Below are 14,909 nucleotides of genomic sequence, written 5' to 3' on the forward strand. Positions count from 1 at the left end.
CTTCAGCCCCAGGGCCATCGCCTCAAGCTGTGTCTCCTTGGACACTGGCTGGAAAGGTCTCCTTTTGCCCTCTAGAACTTTCTCCCTTCTGCTCTGGGCCCCATGAAGCTGATGTTTACAGACCCTGTTAGACTTCTGTCTTCTGGTTGGCTCTGCCCAGGAGAGGCCCCGTGTCTAGGAAAATCTCTCCACTTTCTTTACTCTCACTCTAGGACCCCACCCACAACACTTCTGACACTGTTGTGGTTTTTCGTCCCAGAAGCAATTCTGACAGCAACTGAATAGTTTTGTGGGACTAGACTCAGTCCCACAAGACTGCCTCCATCTGAGATGCCAATCACATGTAGTAGGTCCCCAAGTTACCTACACTTGTCTGAAGTTGGCTACGAATTGGAGGCTCCCCTGTCCCCTCCTTGGATCTGATAATTTCCTAGAGCAGCTAATAGAGCCCAGGAAAACAGTTTTCTTATTGCTGCCGATTTATTACAAAGGAGTTTTAAGGGGTACAAGTGAGCAGCCAGTGCAGAGATGCCTAGGGCAAGGCCTGGAAGGGTCCCGAGTACAGGACCTTCTGTCCCTGTGGAGTCGACGTGCCATCCTCCCAGCACATATATGTGTTCACCAACCCAGAAGCTCTCTGGGCCCCAAGCTTTTGGTATCGTTATGGAGACTTATCACATAGGCATGAAGGATCATCAACTCAATCTCCAGTTCCTCTCTCCTCCCCAGCGGATGGGGAGTGGGGTGAGGTGGCAAGTTCCAAGCTTTGAATCATGGCTTGGTCTTTCTGGTTACTAGCCCCCACCCTAAATCTATCCAGAAACCCACCAAGAGCTGCCTCTTTTGAACAAAAGGCTATCACCCAAGAAATTCCAAGAGATTTGAGAGCTCTGTGCCAGGAACTAGAGCCAAAGACCAGTTATTAGAACAAGACATGCTCCTAGTTTCTTAAGAATTAGGAAATTACAAGGGTAGAGGGAAGCGAGGAGAGGCCAATATATATATTTGCTATTATTTCATACCATGGTGGCAGCCAGCATCTGGGGGTGAGCAAGGACAGTATTGTCACTCTCTGTCTGTGCTCAGGTGGGCTGTCCCTCTCCTGAAAGCACAGCTCCTATCACGTGCTCCTCGCCATAGAACTACTCTCTAGTTTCCTTCGACCATGCCCTCCTCTCACTCCTCAGGCTCAGAAAGGGAATAGCACCTACCATTTCTAGCCCCAGGGTGTCTGGCCCTCCTTATTGGTTTCTTTAAATGCCAGCATCTCTGAAAGCAGGCCTCGTATAAGCTCTCCTCCGTGGCCCAGGTTGAGCCTATACACCTTTGCTTTCTTGCTGGGACTCTGGTTGGAACAGGCAAGTTATCCCAGCTCTCTCCATCTCGTTTCTATCCTTGATGAGTAGAGGTAATGTCGGTCCGCAGAGCCGTGGAGACAGAAGGGCCTCGCAGTAGGGCTCCAGGAATGTTAGCTCCTTCCTACTTGGCCATGGTGCTCAGCTGGACGGTGCACCCCACGAAGCGCAGGATGAGGGGTCAACAAGAGAATACTCCTAAGAGTGGACCTTTATGGAGTGAGTAGGCATGTGTCAGGCAGCACCCCGAGCACCTACATGTGTTCTATCACATAAGCGTCATTGCAGGCCCGTGAGATACTTTTCATCACCAACCCTTTCTGTAGGTGGGGTACCTGAGGCACAGAGGGGAAAGGAATGTGCCCAAGGTCTCTCAGGGAGTCCGAGGCAGAGCTGGGATTTGAATCCAAGAAGTGGTGCTCCAGAGCAGAAGCCATCACCCTGGGGCTGTGCTTCAGAAGGCCGCCCCTTCACAGGAAGCAGGGTCAAGAGAGATTCAAGTTGGGGTCTCCGAGGCCGTAAACCTGTGGGCTGGTTTTGGTGAGCAGTTGAAGGGAGTGGTGGTGTTCCATGACCACAGCTGACCACAGGCAGTAGAAGCTGTACAAGCCAGGTTCTTCTGGGTCACGGGGCCAGCTTTGTGGGCAGGTAGCTTTCTGTGGCATAGCTGAGTTCACACTCGCGCTTTGGACTTCAACCTCAGGGGTTGCTTTACTCTTTGAATTTTAAAGTTTGGGCAAAACACCTTGCCAGACTACACAGTCTGGAGTGTCTCTGAAAGAACTGGAGTTTCGTCTGTTCTATACCAGTTGGTTTGGAACCTCTTCTGTTGGATTGATAATTTTCTAGCTTACTTCAGCCTGTTTATTTTCCTATTGCATTAACGGTATTTTCCAATATGGCGAACCAGGAAGCAGCTAAGCAGAGGAGGCAGATAGGACAAAAGGCTGGGAGTACCCGTGGCTCCATCTTCTGGGCACAGTTCGTTAAAAGCTTCCCCCCTACTAAACAGTAGTTCAATAGGGGCAGGTCTGTCTTACCAGCGCTGTCCCCTCAACTTGCACAATGCCTGACATGTAACAGGTACTCAATCAATGTTGTTGCATGATTGGGTGAATGAATAAGCAAACCACCCATGGTTATTGTCATAGTACTGAGCTAAATTCCTGCCACATGGTAGATAATTGTCTTCTGTCCTTCCCCCAGGCATTCAGCCACTGTTAAGTAGAGCCCCAATGCAGCTACTCTTGCTGGGGATGATTGAAGTTCCTCCCGGGGTTGTTTTCTTCTCAAGAAGCTGCTGTGTATGTGGAATCCAACATCACTTAGCTGGTGTCATGTGTGAAGCTACCAGGAAGTGCCTGGATGGCTTTAGTTCTCCAAATGATATTTGCATCCTGAGTGGAAACAGGAGGAAACCTACATTTATTGAGCCCTGCTATGTGCTGGGTATGATTCGCAGTTACATTGAGAAGGGAATCTCTCATTCCAGTTCCATGGATTGGGAAACCAAGGCTGGAGAGACCAAGGACTGGTCCAAGGTCACATAGGGAGGAGCTGATAAAGCTGGGAATGATCCCTGTTGAGCCCTGAAATTCATGTTCCTTTTCTAGTGCAATACTGGCAAGAGCTAAGAGGTGTTATCACTTCTGTAGGGCAAGTGTCTTCATGCCTTCTTTATTTTCATTTGTGTTTTGGGGACAGGGTGCCGGTTCTTCTTGTTCTCCACCACCTTCAGAAATCAATGCCAGTGAAATCTACTTTGTGGACCTGGTCAAAGAAGATGGGACACTTGGATTCAGTGTGACCGTAAGAATTATTAGGCAAGCTTGGGAAGTACACAGTTGAAAAGATGTTCATCTGGAGCCTTGGTGGGCATTTCCATTCATAGGGCAACCTTTGATAATGTGCTCCTTGTGGACAAGCAGCACATGGGAAGTGATGAGCCAAGAAAGTCAGTGGGGACTCTGTGGGGGGTGGGTGAGAGGACTCAAAGACAAGCCAGGAGATGCAGGGCAGACTTGGGATGATCGGGCACTCCAAGCAGTGTGGGTGGCACTGGGTGATGGGTCCTGACTCTGTGGTTATGCCACACATCAAAGAAAGGGAAGCAGAGTGGGACTGCAAGGACATAAACCAAAGAGGAGTGAGGTGACCCACGGTCATCCAGAGGACAGTCACAGTGGAGCCTCGTGTTCCCACTTCCAAGGTCAGAATAGAGTCACCTTGGCCAGACCAGAGTTCAGGATGGCCACTTTGCATTGGTTTCTGAGCTCTAGCTATAGACCCTGGAGGAGGGAGGGAAAAAACTGTACAAGAATGATACAGTCCCACTGATGTAAAAGCCCATACATGTGTGCAGATACAAGCACGAAGAAACCAGAAGAAAAGATAAAATTAGATCTTTATCTAGTAACCCGAGGGATGCTCACAATCTGGTATCACGTTAGGAAAAACAAAGTCGGTTACAGAGCATGGCGTAGTTAATTCTGGGTCTGTACCTACACACCAAGACTCAAGCAATGGGACATGCGCGGCCGGCCTCCGGGCCCGTGGCTGCGTCCCCCAGTGCTGCTTGCTGCTTATGATGGCGAATCTTTCATTGTGTTTTCCAGGGTGGCATTAACACAAGCGTGCTCGATGGCGGTATCTACGTGAAAGCCATTGTTCCTGGAGGGCCAGCTGCCAAGGAAGGGCAGATCCTGAGGGGTGAGGGACGGAGTCATGTTGGGAACTGCGTTCGGTGGTGTGAGGAGCCCTGGCCTGGGAGCTACAGCCTCCAGGCCTGGCCCCACTCCCACCCTAGACTTTGTGCAAACGATTGCCTCTCCAGGTCCTGGGTTCCTCCCGGGGAAAGGGGCTGAGTCAACCTGGCCCACCTCGATGATAAGTTAACAAGGGGAGGAAGTGTTTGTAGTGGTGCGTTGGGAAGCATAAGGTGATTTTAAAATAGGAGATTTTAAATAAGCTCATTGCTGTTTGGCCTTCATGGGAGAAAGTGGTGCTTCCTCTAGAGGAAAGAGTGCGCATTGGTGACCCCCACTTTAGTAACCAGCGAGGACAGTGGCAAGCCTCCTCTCTGCCCTTCCTCTGCTCATGTCCACTGCTCTGAAGCAAGAGAGGGGGGATTTTTTTGCTCTCCAAAATGGCAAGTTGAGCTAGAAAGGGCACCCAGGATCTTAGCTACCTCTATTTTCCGAGAATTCCCCTGTCCCTGGCATCAACCAGGTCTTTCTGACGTGTTTTGAAATAATAATAATAAAAAAAAATCCTGGAGATATAAATATTACCTCTAAGTGACTTGAAAGTACTTTCAAAAATGGTTTCACAGGAAAACAGGAGAAAGAATATGGTTATACAGAGTTGGCTCGACCCCTCTGTGAGCCAATAATAGAAAGCTGTCTGTATCATTGATCTATAAAGGTATCAGAGAGGTGGCTGGCAGCAGGCCCTTTTGGGGCTTCTTACAGCTCGGCTTCCTGACCCTCCTTGAGGCTGCGTGAAGGGTGCTGGGCAGGGGCCTCCAGCAACAGTCATTCTTGCAGCCTTGGGAGCTCAGAGACATGACCTCTGTCCCCCTCGCAGGTGACCGGCTCCTGCAGGTGGATGGAGTAAGTCTGTGTGGCCTCACCCACAAGCAGGCTGTGCAGTGCCTCAAAGGTTCTGGGCAGGTGAGTGCCCCATTAGCAGGGAGCTGTCCTTCCACCTGCTAGAGCTTTGGATAACATCAGAAGCTGTGGTTGCCTCTCGGTGGGAGGCGGACAGGCAGGAAACAAAACAAGACTTTCTTCTTTGTCTTATTTTCTCTTTCACATTTTCACTTTTGTATGGTGATGTGAAAGCCAGGAGGAAGCAGACAGATTTCCCAAGCAGAATACCTCACCCCCTGCAAAGACCTGTGAAAAGCTGGCCTCTCACTTGTCTTGATTCTGGAATCAGACAGCTAAACAGGGCTGATGTGGAGAGACTTCTCCCGCCTGGTTTTGGCTCTGGCTGCCCCCCTCACACTCTCTGCTCCATTCCAAACTGGCCAATGCTTCCATCTGCCTCAGGCCCTGTCACCAGCTGACCTTTGGACTTGCTGACACCCTCTCCCCAGTGCATGCTATTCCCATCACCCTGAGCAAATTCAGGCCACGTGTCCTGGGATTCTTATTACAGGGAAGTAGAAATTCCAGACACCCAGACCCGAAGGCATTGACCCATTATGGGCTCCTTATTCTATGCGGTGCCCAGGCAGCATCTGGATGTTACCATGCTGTGTTCAGTCCTCTGCCTGAGGAGGGGAGCCTTTTCGTGCCTCAGGGTCTTAAGCCTCTGAGCTGGCATTGCCTTCTAGGTAAGTGGGGAGTTGGCAGAGACAGAAAGGACTCCTATGGGCCCTTCTGGCAAACTGAGGGAACAGAAGGGCCCCTGTTTGCTTCCTTTACCGAAACAGTCTAATGGTTTGCAGTGAAATTTACTTATGCTGGCTACCTTGGTTGACCTATCTTGAGAACAGAGTCATAATTTATTAGTACTCTCGGTTCTTTAGACATTTGCTAATGCACGTGGTTAGAGAAGCTTACTTCTTGCTTGTTGCCAGCAGTTTGCTGGCAGTGATGACAGGTAGGAATTGTCACTCTGGGATCACGGGCTTGGTGCTGAATGACAATGGCAGCAGAAGGATGTTAGCAGGCCTGAGTCCCCTCAATGGAACGTTGACATCTCTAGAAAGCTTCCAGGTGATATCTAGCCACCGGTACCTGAACTATGCTTTGTGTAACAAGATATAGAGTGTGGGGAAGAAGAATGGAAAATAAAACCAAAAGAAAGGGGGAGGCCAGATTGGTATAGGTCTGGGATACCTGCTAGGGGTTTGGACTCAAGGTGATGGGAAACATTAGAGACTTTTGATCAAAATTGTTGCACGTGCAGTTTGTGTCTTAGATCAACCCACGGGTAGCCATGGGGGGCATGACCTGAGGAGGAGAAGATAGGGTCCAGGGAGCCAAGTTAGCTGGAGCTTGCCACAGTCCAGCTGGACACCGACAGCAGGAGATGGAGTGCAGGAGGGGGAGCCCTGGGGGAGATGTTTCTGATGGTGAACAGGTAAGTCTTAGAAACCAGATGGGCATTTGGAGGGCAGAAGGGGGTAAGCTGGATCCCTGCAGGTGTGGCCCCTAGGAGGTTAGTTGAGGGTTGATTCCATGTTCGGAGAGAGCAGATACAAGGGGAGGGATGTTTTCGGCAGAACGAGGAGGAGGCGGTGAAGGTAAGAGAGAGGAAGAAGATGAATTTGGCCTTGAATGCACTGAAATGAAGGTACATGTGTTACCTCCAGAAACATCTGTCTGACAGGCAGTTGAAAATATGGCTCTGGGTCCCAACAAGTGGGCTGGATTGGAGATTTTAATTTGAGATTCAGAGAAGCAGCTATTGGAAGTATCAGAAAATTAAGAAGCATTTGCAGGGTGAAGGAAGGGCTGCCTGGTTGCCATATGAAGTGCAAATGGAGTTTGTCCAATCATCTTCTAGGTTGCAAGACTGGTCTTAGAGAGAAGAGGCCCCAGGACCACGCGGCAGTGTCCTTCTGCTAAGGACAGGACAGGAGATGAATGCACGGCTGTTTCCTTGGCAACAGCCTTGCCCGGCAGGCCCTCAGGCTGTGTCTCAGCGACAGATGGTGAGAGGAGAGAGAATTGAGTGTTACTATTGTCATGTCATCCTGTGCTGCTTTTGAATTCTCAACTCAAAAGGGAAGGTAGGAAGGCTTCCTCTGGGTTCTCAAAAGATAGCGAGCATGATGCAGCTGGTGTTCGGATGCGATGGAAGCCGATTGAATAGAATATGTTTCCGGAAAAAAAAAATGCATTGTTTCAAAATGATTGCCAGGTGTAATTCTCCCCCGTGCCTTCTCAGGCTTCTCAATCAGGTGCCTGAATGCTTGTGTATAAATCTTTAGGAATGAGATCAGAATAAAAGGGTCAGACATTTTCTGACCGAATCTCCACCTTCCAGCCAAAATATTCATAATAAAAGATGTGGGGTGTGATGAGGCAGGCTGGGAGGGAAAGGTGCTCTGAAATCTAGCGTTGTTATCAGCATCACGTAAAACGGTAAACATCCGTCAGTTTGCGGGGCCCTCATGGCACAGCTTCCTCTGCTCCTCTGCTCACTCCAGTGAGGCCCTTCGACAGCCTCGCTATCCAATGAGGTGAGGGCTCTGATGGCAGTGATGGTGAAATTGGTCGTATGATACACTGGCAACCAAAACTTTGGATGCTTTCATTCTTGTCTCAAATTAAGGTTTACGAGTCAGTGCTCTCTCCTATTGATTCATTGCTAACTGAGTGGAGGGCAGACTAGGAGAGACCCAAAGGCCTCTTTGGCTGTGAGACTAGTGAGGTTCCGGGAGCTGTGTCCCTCTTTCCTGCCCAGAGGCAGCTGTTCTGTCTTATGGTCCATGCACGCGGCTAAACAAAACAGCAGCTAACACATTTCCATAGAATTTACCAGAATTTTCTCCAGAGTCTAATGATGTAAAATTTTGTTTCAAATATACTAAAAATGATTGAGGTTCTAAAGGAGTAGTAGGAATACTTATGCTATAAGTTTTATTAAATGATATAGGCACAGTGTGTATGTCTATAAACTATAGCTTTACATATAAACCATGCTGATTATCTATAATTGCTTTGTCTAATACGGTAGCTACTTGCTACATGCAGCTATTGAGTACTTGAAATATAGCCAATCTAAATTGATATAATACATATTTGATTTTTGAAGACTTAGTTAATAAGAAGGATACAAACTAGCTCATTAACACTTTTTTATATTGACTGCATGTTGAAATGGTCATATTGTAGATATATTGGGTTACATACACTATACAATTAAGTTTGTTTTACTCGTTTCCTCTTACTTTTGAAAATGTAGCTATTTGAGAACTGAAATTACACATGTTTTTTGTATTTGCAGTTCACCTTTTATTTCTGTTGGACAGCACTGATATGTAGATATAATGGACTCTGTCATAAAAATTAGCAAGAAGAAATCTTTTTGTGTAAAACAGAAATAATTCATCTACTTAACAGTTTACATTTTAAGGCCAGTCAATTTCATTCAGAATCTACTAAGGGATTTATCTTGTCCACATCCCACAATACAGGGCCTAAGTTTGAAGTCACTCTGAAGAAAAACGCCAGTGGTTTGGGATTCAGCTTCATACAGATGGAGAGAGAGAGCTGCAGCCATCTCAAGAATGATCTTGTGAGAATTAAGCGACTCTTCCCGGGGCAGCCAGCTGAGGAGAACGGGGCCATTGCAGCTGGTGACATTATCCTGGCCGTGAATGGAAGGCCCACAGAAGGCCTCGTCTTCCAGGTAGGAGACCATGCAGCCCTGTGTGCACACAGACATCAACCATGCTTCTTTCAGGCCTACCCACCGTAAGGAATACTCTGGGCTCTTGAGAGGCACACCTGGAACCTGGCTTATACAAAGAGAGCAATTGGCGGAATGTTCTCACATTTAATTTTCTGTCTCAGTTCTTGAATATCTGACCTTGAGTAAGCCTTGCTTCTAATTAGGTTTATAATGAAACTGAAGATAAAACTCTGTGCTGGCTAAAGCTCTCCTAACATTCTAGGAGGTGGGTGTGTGGGCTGAAGAGACTACAGTGGGTCCCTTTCTGCCCGTCTTCCCATTTCTCTATTAAATTTACAGATGTTGACATGCAGTGTTGCATTAGTTGTCCTGAATATATTAAAAATGTGATTTAAAGAAGAGAGTAAAAAGTGGACACTTCTCCCAGTGCCTGGGTGGCTCGGTCGTTTAAGCAACTGACTCTTGATCTCAGCTCAGGTCTTGATCTCAGGGTTGTGAGTTCAAGTCCTGCACTGGGCTCCACACCCATGTGGAGCCCACTTAAAAAAAAAATGTGGACACTTCTCAATGCTTATAGCATAATATCTCAATGGAATATTGTACATATCGGTCAGGGTCCTGGCTGGAAATAGAGTCATTTGAGGAGAGTTTAATAAAGGTGTGAGCTGGTTGGTGGGAAGCTCAAGGGAACGTGTAGAGCCCTGGGGCTGAGAACAGTGGGTGCAATTATCCACCCACCCCTCCCAAGTCCAAAGGCATATGGGAAGGAGAAATTATACAACCTGGGAAACTGAGAGCGCTGGTGAAGTGGACCTGATGACGTGAACCGTGACATTAGCTGGGGGACCCAACCACTCTGTGACAACCCCATGGGGAGGAAGGCGGGAAAACAAATACCCCCTCCCCCTCCCAGCTCTGATCCCTACCCATATTCCCATTGGCTGAGCCCAACAGGAAGCACCTCCCTCTCTCCTGTCTCTGATTCCACCCATGCTCCCATTGGCTGAGCCCAACAGGAAGCCTCTCTGCAGTCTGCGTAGGCTGACTTCCGGAACACAGAGCAAGGTGGAGAGTGGTTCTGGACTGAGTGGTGAGGGGTGGCGAATCCCCAGGGCAGCGTATGCTTGGGTGGCAATACCTTCATGTATCTAGTTTGTGAGCCAGGAACTGTTTTCTGAGAACCAGTGCTGGCTCAGCAGCTCTGTGAGGAGCTAACGACGCAGAGGCAGTTCATATGTTCTCAGAGCTCGTAGTGGGGTGGGACAAACAACAAAACAGAACCGACTGTGGAAAACAAGTGTCATGAGAGACAGAAGTGCTTGCCCCAGGAAACTGGGGAAGGAAGCACGTTCTGTGGAAGTCCGTTGCCGCTAAGGGCCGGTATTAAGTGGCGTCCAGATCAGCGGTTCTCGAGTTGGAATGATACTGCCTTTCAGGGGACATTTGGCAAAGTTCAGATACATTTGTGGTTGTCACAAGTGGCAGGTGCCACTGGGATCAAGTGGGCAAAGACCAGAGATGCTGCTCAACGTTCTACAATGAACAGGACAGTCCCCACACCAGGGAGTTACCCAGCCTGAAATGTCAGTACTAACGAGAGGCTGAGAAATCCCGGCCTAGAGAGGAAATAGGAACTATCAAGGCACCTTGAAGTCCTGGGCTCTGAGAGAGCGGGCTGGGGGAAGAGGCTGAGCATAACCAGAGCTTAGGATGGTGGGAGCAGCGGGAGCAGGTGGGAGAGAGGGGGTGGGCTGAGAGACAGCGGCAGGTATGAAGAGGTCCTGCGTGCAGCACTACAGAGCTTGCTGAGTGTGAGATGAGCCACAGAGGAAGTTCAGTGGGAGAAGGACCTGGTTATATCCGCATTGTGGAAAGGGCACTCTTGAACACTGTGGAGGAGGGGAGGTGGGTGACACCGGAAGAGGCAGGGAGCAGAGAGGAGGGCACTGCAATTTCACAGGTGAGAGGTTCCAAGTGCCCGAGCTGAGCAGTGGAGGAAAGCTCAGGGCCAAGGGTCAAGCTTTAGAGGTTGGGGTGGTAGAACGTACATGACCGATGTTCCCTGAGATGGGGGGCTGCTGGGAGGAGAGGAAGGTTGAGATGCTGAATAACTATTTGAGTGAAGAGCAGGCATCAGTATTGGCAGGTGCTGCCATGAAAAGGCCCTGGGCAGACCCTGGCCACTTCTAGCCCAGCATGGGTGCATTGCCTTCATGGGAACCTCAGGCTGGTGGTTTTGGCGTCTCTCACTTTAGGAAGTCAGGCCCATAGCAGTGTTCTCCAGAGTTCTCTGGGAGCTGAGAAACAGATCAAGGGGACAGTGCCAGAGAGATAGTGGGGAGCACATGGGAGGAAATCCCACAGCCATGCCACGTCCACATCGAACCACAGATTCTGGTTTCTCACAGGAGGTGCTCCATTTACTGCGAGGGGCCTCACAGGAAGTCACGCTCCTACTTTGCCGACCCCCTCCAGGCGCACTGCCTGAAGTAGACCAAGGATGGCAGGTAAGCTGCGGTGCCTTCTGGTGCCTTCAAGCACCCCCCCCCCTTTTCTTGTCTGGTGGGTCCTGAGAAACTCAGCTTTGTTTTAGGTAGGGTTCAATGCCATCTTCTTCCACTGGGGCAGGGAAATAGCTCGCCTCCAAACCTCCATTAGTCTGTGACAAGTTCATGAGATCCTAGGTCTGTCTTCTCCTTGCTCTCCCTGCTCTGCCGCTCCAATGTTTGCATCTTCCTGTAGGTAGTTATATGTTTAGGTCTTGTCTGTGAAACTTCCAGACTGAGGCCTTCTGGTGGCCCAAGCATCAGAGAGGGGAAACCAGGAGCAAGAATAATAAATACAAAACCAGACTGAGGAAAGATAAGAATTTCCATCCTGAGGAATGAAATGGAGAACAGGATGTGTGTCCACCTTCCTAAAGCATGAATTAGACATGTATGGTGTGGTGTAAAAAAGGGGCGATGAGATTGGGAAAATTCAGAATTCTTACTTGGATACTTATATTAGGGTGTCCAGGGAAATAGAGTCAATAGGGTGTGTATGTGTAGAGGTATGTGGGTGGGAGGGGAGGTTAGGGAATGGGCTCACATGATTGTGGGGGCTGGCCAGTCTAAATTCTGCAGAGTAGGCTGGCAGGCTGGAAACTTAGGGAGGGGTCCATGTTGCAGCGTGTGTCCCAAGGCAGACTGGAGGCAGAATTCCTTCTTCCTTGGGGATCTCAGTCTTTTCTCCTAAGGCCCTCAACTGATTGAATGTGGCCCACCCACATCATGGAGGGTCATCTGCTTTACTTAAAGTCTGCTGATTTCAATGCAAAAATGCCTAAAAAAAATACCTTCACAGAAACATCTAGACTAGTGTTTGACCACACATCTGGGTACCGTGGCCTCGCCAAGTTGACAGATAAAATTAATCATCATAATGCCACCTGTCAGGTCCCAGGACACAGATGCTGCTGCGGAGATTTGAGTGCAGGAGGTTTACAGGGCCTGCTCTTGGGAACAACCCCTGCGAGGGTGAGGGAGGCAGGGCTGGGTGGAAGGAGAAGTTAATGTGCGGCTGTAACGGGTCTCTGCTTATGCCACAGGGAGCTTTGGAGCTGGATGGCTCCTCAGAGCTGTGCCTTTGACTTTGTATCAATGAGCACTGCGGTGTGGGCTGTCCCAAGGGAGGGGACCTGACTTGCCTGAGACAGTTCCCTTGAGCTGAGCACGAGTCTTGGGAGGGGCTAGTGTAAGCTGTCAGTAACCAGCTCTTCCGGCAGCTGGGGGATGAGGGCCTTCATCCTGGGGGGGTGTATGTGTGGATACCCCGTAATCACCTGCGCCTGCTCTTCCATGCAGTGGCTGCTTGGAACTTGGGCAATGCCTGACTTCTCTAGGCCTCATAATTCCTGACTTATAAGACGTGGATAAAAATCGAGTGCTCATCACTGAGGGTGACAGTCACTAGAGACATCATGGGATTTTGTGACCCAGATCCTTCTGATTCTTGGACTCCAAGAAGTCATTTGATAGACTTTGGTGAGAAAATTGCCAGGGAAAGGAAATTAGAAAGCTGCCAGTTTGGAAAAGAAGGTAGATATGGCGGTCGTGTTGAACAACTGACGAGCGTGCGAGAAGGTCAAGCTTCACATGCACAGAGATCAGGCCATGGGGCTTGTGCCCTGTGCTTTTGTTGAGATCTCTAGGAAATGCCAGGAAAAAGTGGTTCTTCTGTTCTGGCGAATAGCTCCACTTCGGAGGGCCCAGAAAAGGCCGGTGGGAGAGCTTGGAGTGAGGCATGGTGGCCTGCTTTCTCTCTCCTTATACTTAAGGGACAAGTGGAAGAGGAATTTTCATTCATTCATGTGGCTTCAGAGGCCAGATAGAAGACCAAGGAAGTGAGGCTTTAATTCTGAACTAGAATAAAGTAGTCATGGAAAGGAGGCAGCCATACAAACATCTGGAGTAAGGTCATTCGAGGCAGAAGGCATAACAAGTATGAAGCCTTCGAGACAGGAATGAACCTGATGTTCGAGGGACAGAAACGTAACAGGTGTGGTAGGGCAGAAGCTGTAGAGGGAGGCAGGGGCCACATCCTGTAGGGCCTTGTAGGTCTTGGCAGTGTGCTGATTCCATCTTGGTGGCAATGGGAAGCCACTGGGCTGGAACTGGTGGGAGTGTGAAGGGTTAGGCAGGAGCATACCCTCATCTGGTCTATACTTTAGAAAGACACAGGGCTTCAGAGGGGCGGGGGGTGGGGGAATGGGATGGCTGGTGATGGGTAGTAAGGAGGGCACGTATTGCATGGTGCACTGGGTGTTATATGCAAGTAATGAATCATCGAACTTTACATCAAAAACAGGGATGTACTGTATGGTGACTAACGTAATATAATAAAAAAATATTATTATAAAAAAAAGCACCTTATTTATTTAAATTTAGACAATAAATCTTTACCTATTATATTAAAAAAAAAAGAAAAAAGAAAGACACTGAGCTGGAGATGGACCGGAGCAGATAAGCCAGCAGTCATTCAAATAAGCTACTGTGGCTTGGACTCAGGTTGTAGCTGAATAGTTGGTAAGAAGTAGTCAGATGTAGGAGGTAGAGCCCAGAGGATTACTTTTGGCTTAGATATGGTCACATGGAAAGAGAACAAAGTCTGGCTTGAACAACTGGTTGAATGGTGATACCACTTGCCAAGATAGGGAGTGCATGGAGAGTGCAATGTAAAGTATGTGGAAGAGAAGCAGTAGTCCTTGGTAGCACGCAACACTGAAATGTCTATGGAACAGTCAGTGGACATGTCAGTTAGGCAGGTGTTTGTGGAGAATTGACTGATATCAGGGCTGGAAAAGGTGGATGTGGGAATTGTCAGCAAATAACATTATTGCAAGCCATGGAATGGATGAGATCACCTTGGGAAAGAGTGCAGAGAAGTAAACCATGGGACCCCCCCAACATTGAAGGTCCATTTCCAAGAAATGACATGGCAGTAGGGGCCTGGGAGGTGGGGGGAAACCAGGGAAGGGCAGAGTTCAGAGTGAGCACATTCAAGTAGAGTGAATAAAGGACACTTGTAAAAAGGAGCAGGAAAATAATATGTTGCATTCTGCTGAGAGGTAGAATGAGGTGAGGACAGAAAATTGTCCTTTGGCTTTAGAAAGATGTAGGTCACTGGAGACCTTGATGGGTTGAATGATGGGGACAGAGCCTGGGAGGAAAGGATAGAGGGAGAAGCGGGGAGACGCAGACAGAAATAGTGAGGATGAGCACGCATCTGAGGAGCCGAGAATTGAGTGGCTGGTAGTTGGAGGAGGTTGGGAGAGGGATGCAGGCTGGCTGGTGGGCTTTGCCGTGGGGAGATGAAGCGTTCTCATCTGAATGTGGCCGTTTTCACTGTGAAGCAAGAGGCAAGTTCAGGGGGGTGGTTGAGGAGCGAGATGAGAAATAAGGTAGAAGGTAGAGAGAGTGGGAAACTGATTTCACTAAGGAAGTAAAGAAAGATTATCTGGAAGTCTTGAGTGCCCGTTTGACACCAGTGCTCGTACGCTTGACATTAGTCCGTGGCTCAGAAGCAGGTGCGGACCCACATAGGGTGTCACTAGGGATTGGAGTTCACATATGGCCCCTGCATGTCACACAGAATGGAGGCGTGTAACGCAGATGCGAGCTCAGAGTGTTCTTTATTTTTAAG

At 48.8% G+C, this 14,909-nt stretch overlaps 1 protein-coding gene across 1 annotated transcript in view; it reads left to right on the forward strand.

Annotated features, from left to right (window-relative positions):
- The window catches only part of FRMPD2 (FERM and PDZ domain containing 2), an 82,126-nt gene that overhangs the window by 54,059 nt on the left and 13,158 nt on the right, over window positions 1-14,909 (forward strand). Inside the window, exons 20-25 of the mRNA XM_087862953.1 lie at window positions 3,060-3,164; window positions 3,971-4,064; window positions 4,941-5,026; window positions 6,873-7,020; window positions 8,509-8,723; window positions 11,135-11,233. Coding sequence (XP_087719079.1) covers window positions 3,060-3,164; window positions 3,971-4,064; window positions 4,941-5,026; window positions 6,873-7,020; window positions 8,509-8,723; window positions 11,135-11,233 — 747 coding nt within the window. The remainder of the gene's footprint in view (window positions 1-3,059; window positions 3,165-3,970; window positions 4,065-4,940; window positions 5,027-6,872; window positions 7,021-8,508; window positions 8,724-11,134; window positions 11,234-14,909) is intronic.

Source organism: Ursus americanus, chromosome 6 (assembly GCF_024610735.1).
Source record: "Ursus americanus isolate L20-20 chromosome 6, mUrsAme1.1.p, whole genome shotgun sequence".
NCBI lineage: Eukaryota > Metazoa > Chordata > Mammalia > Carnivora > Ursidae > Ursus > Ursus americanus.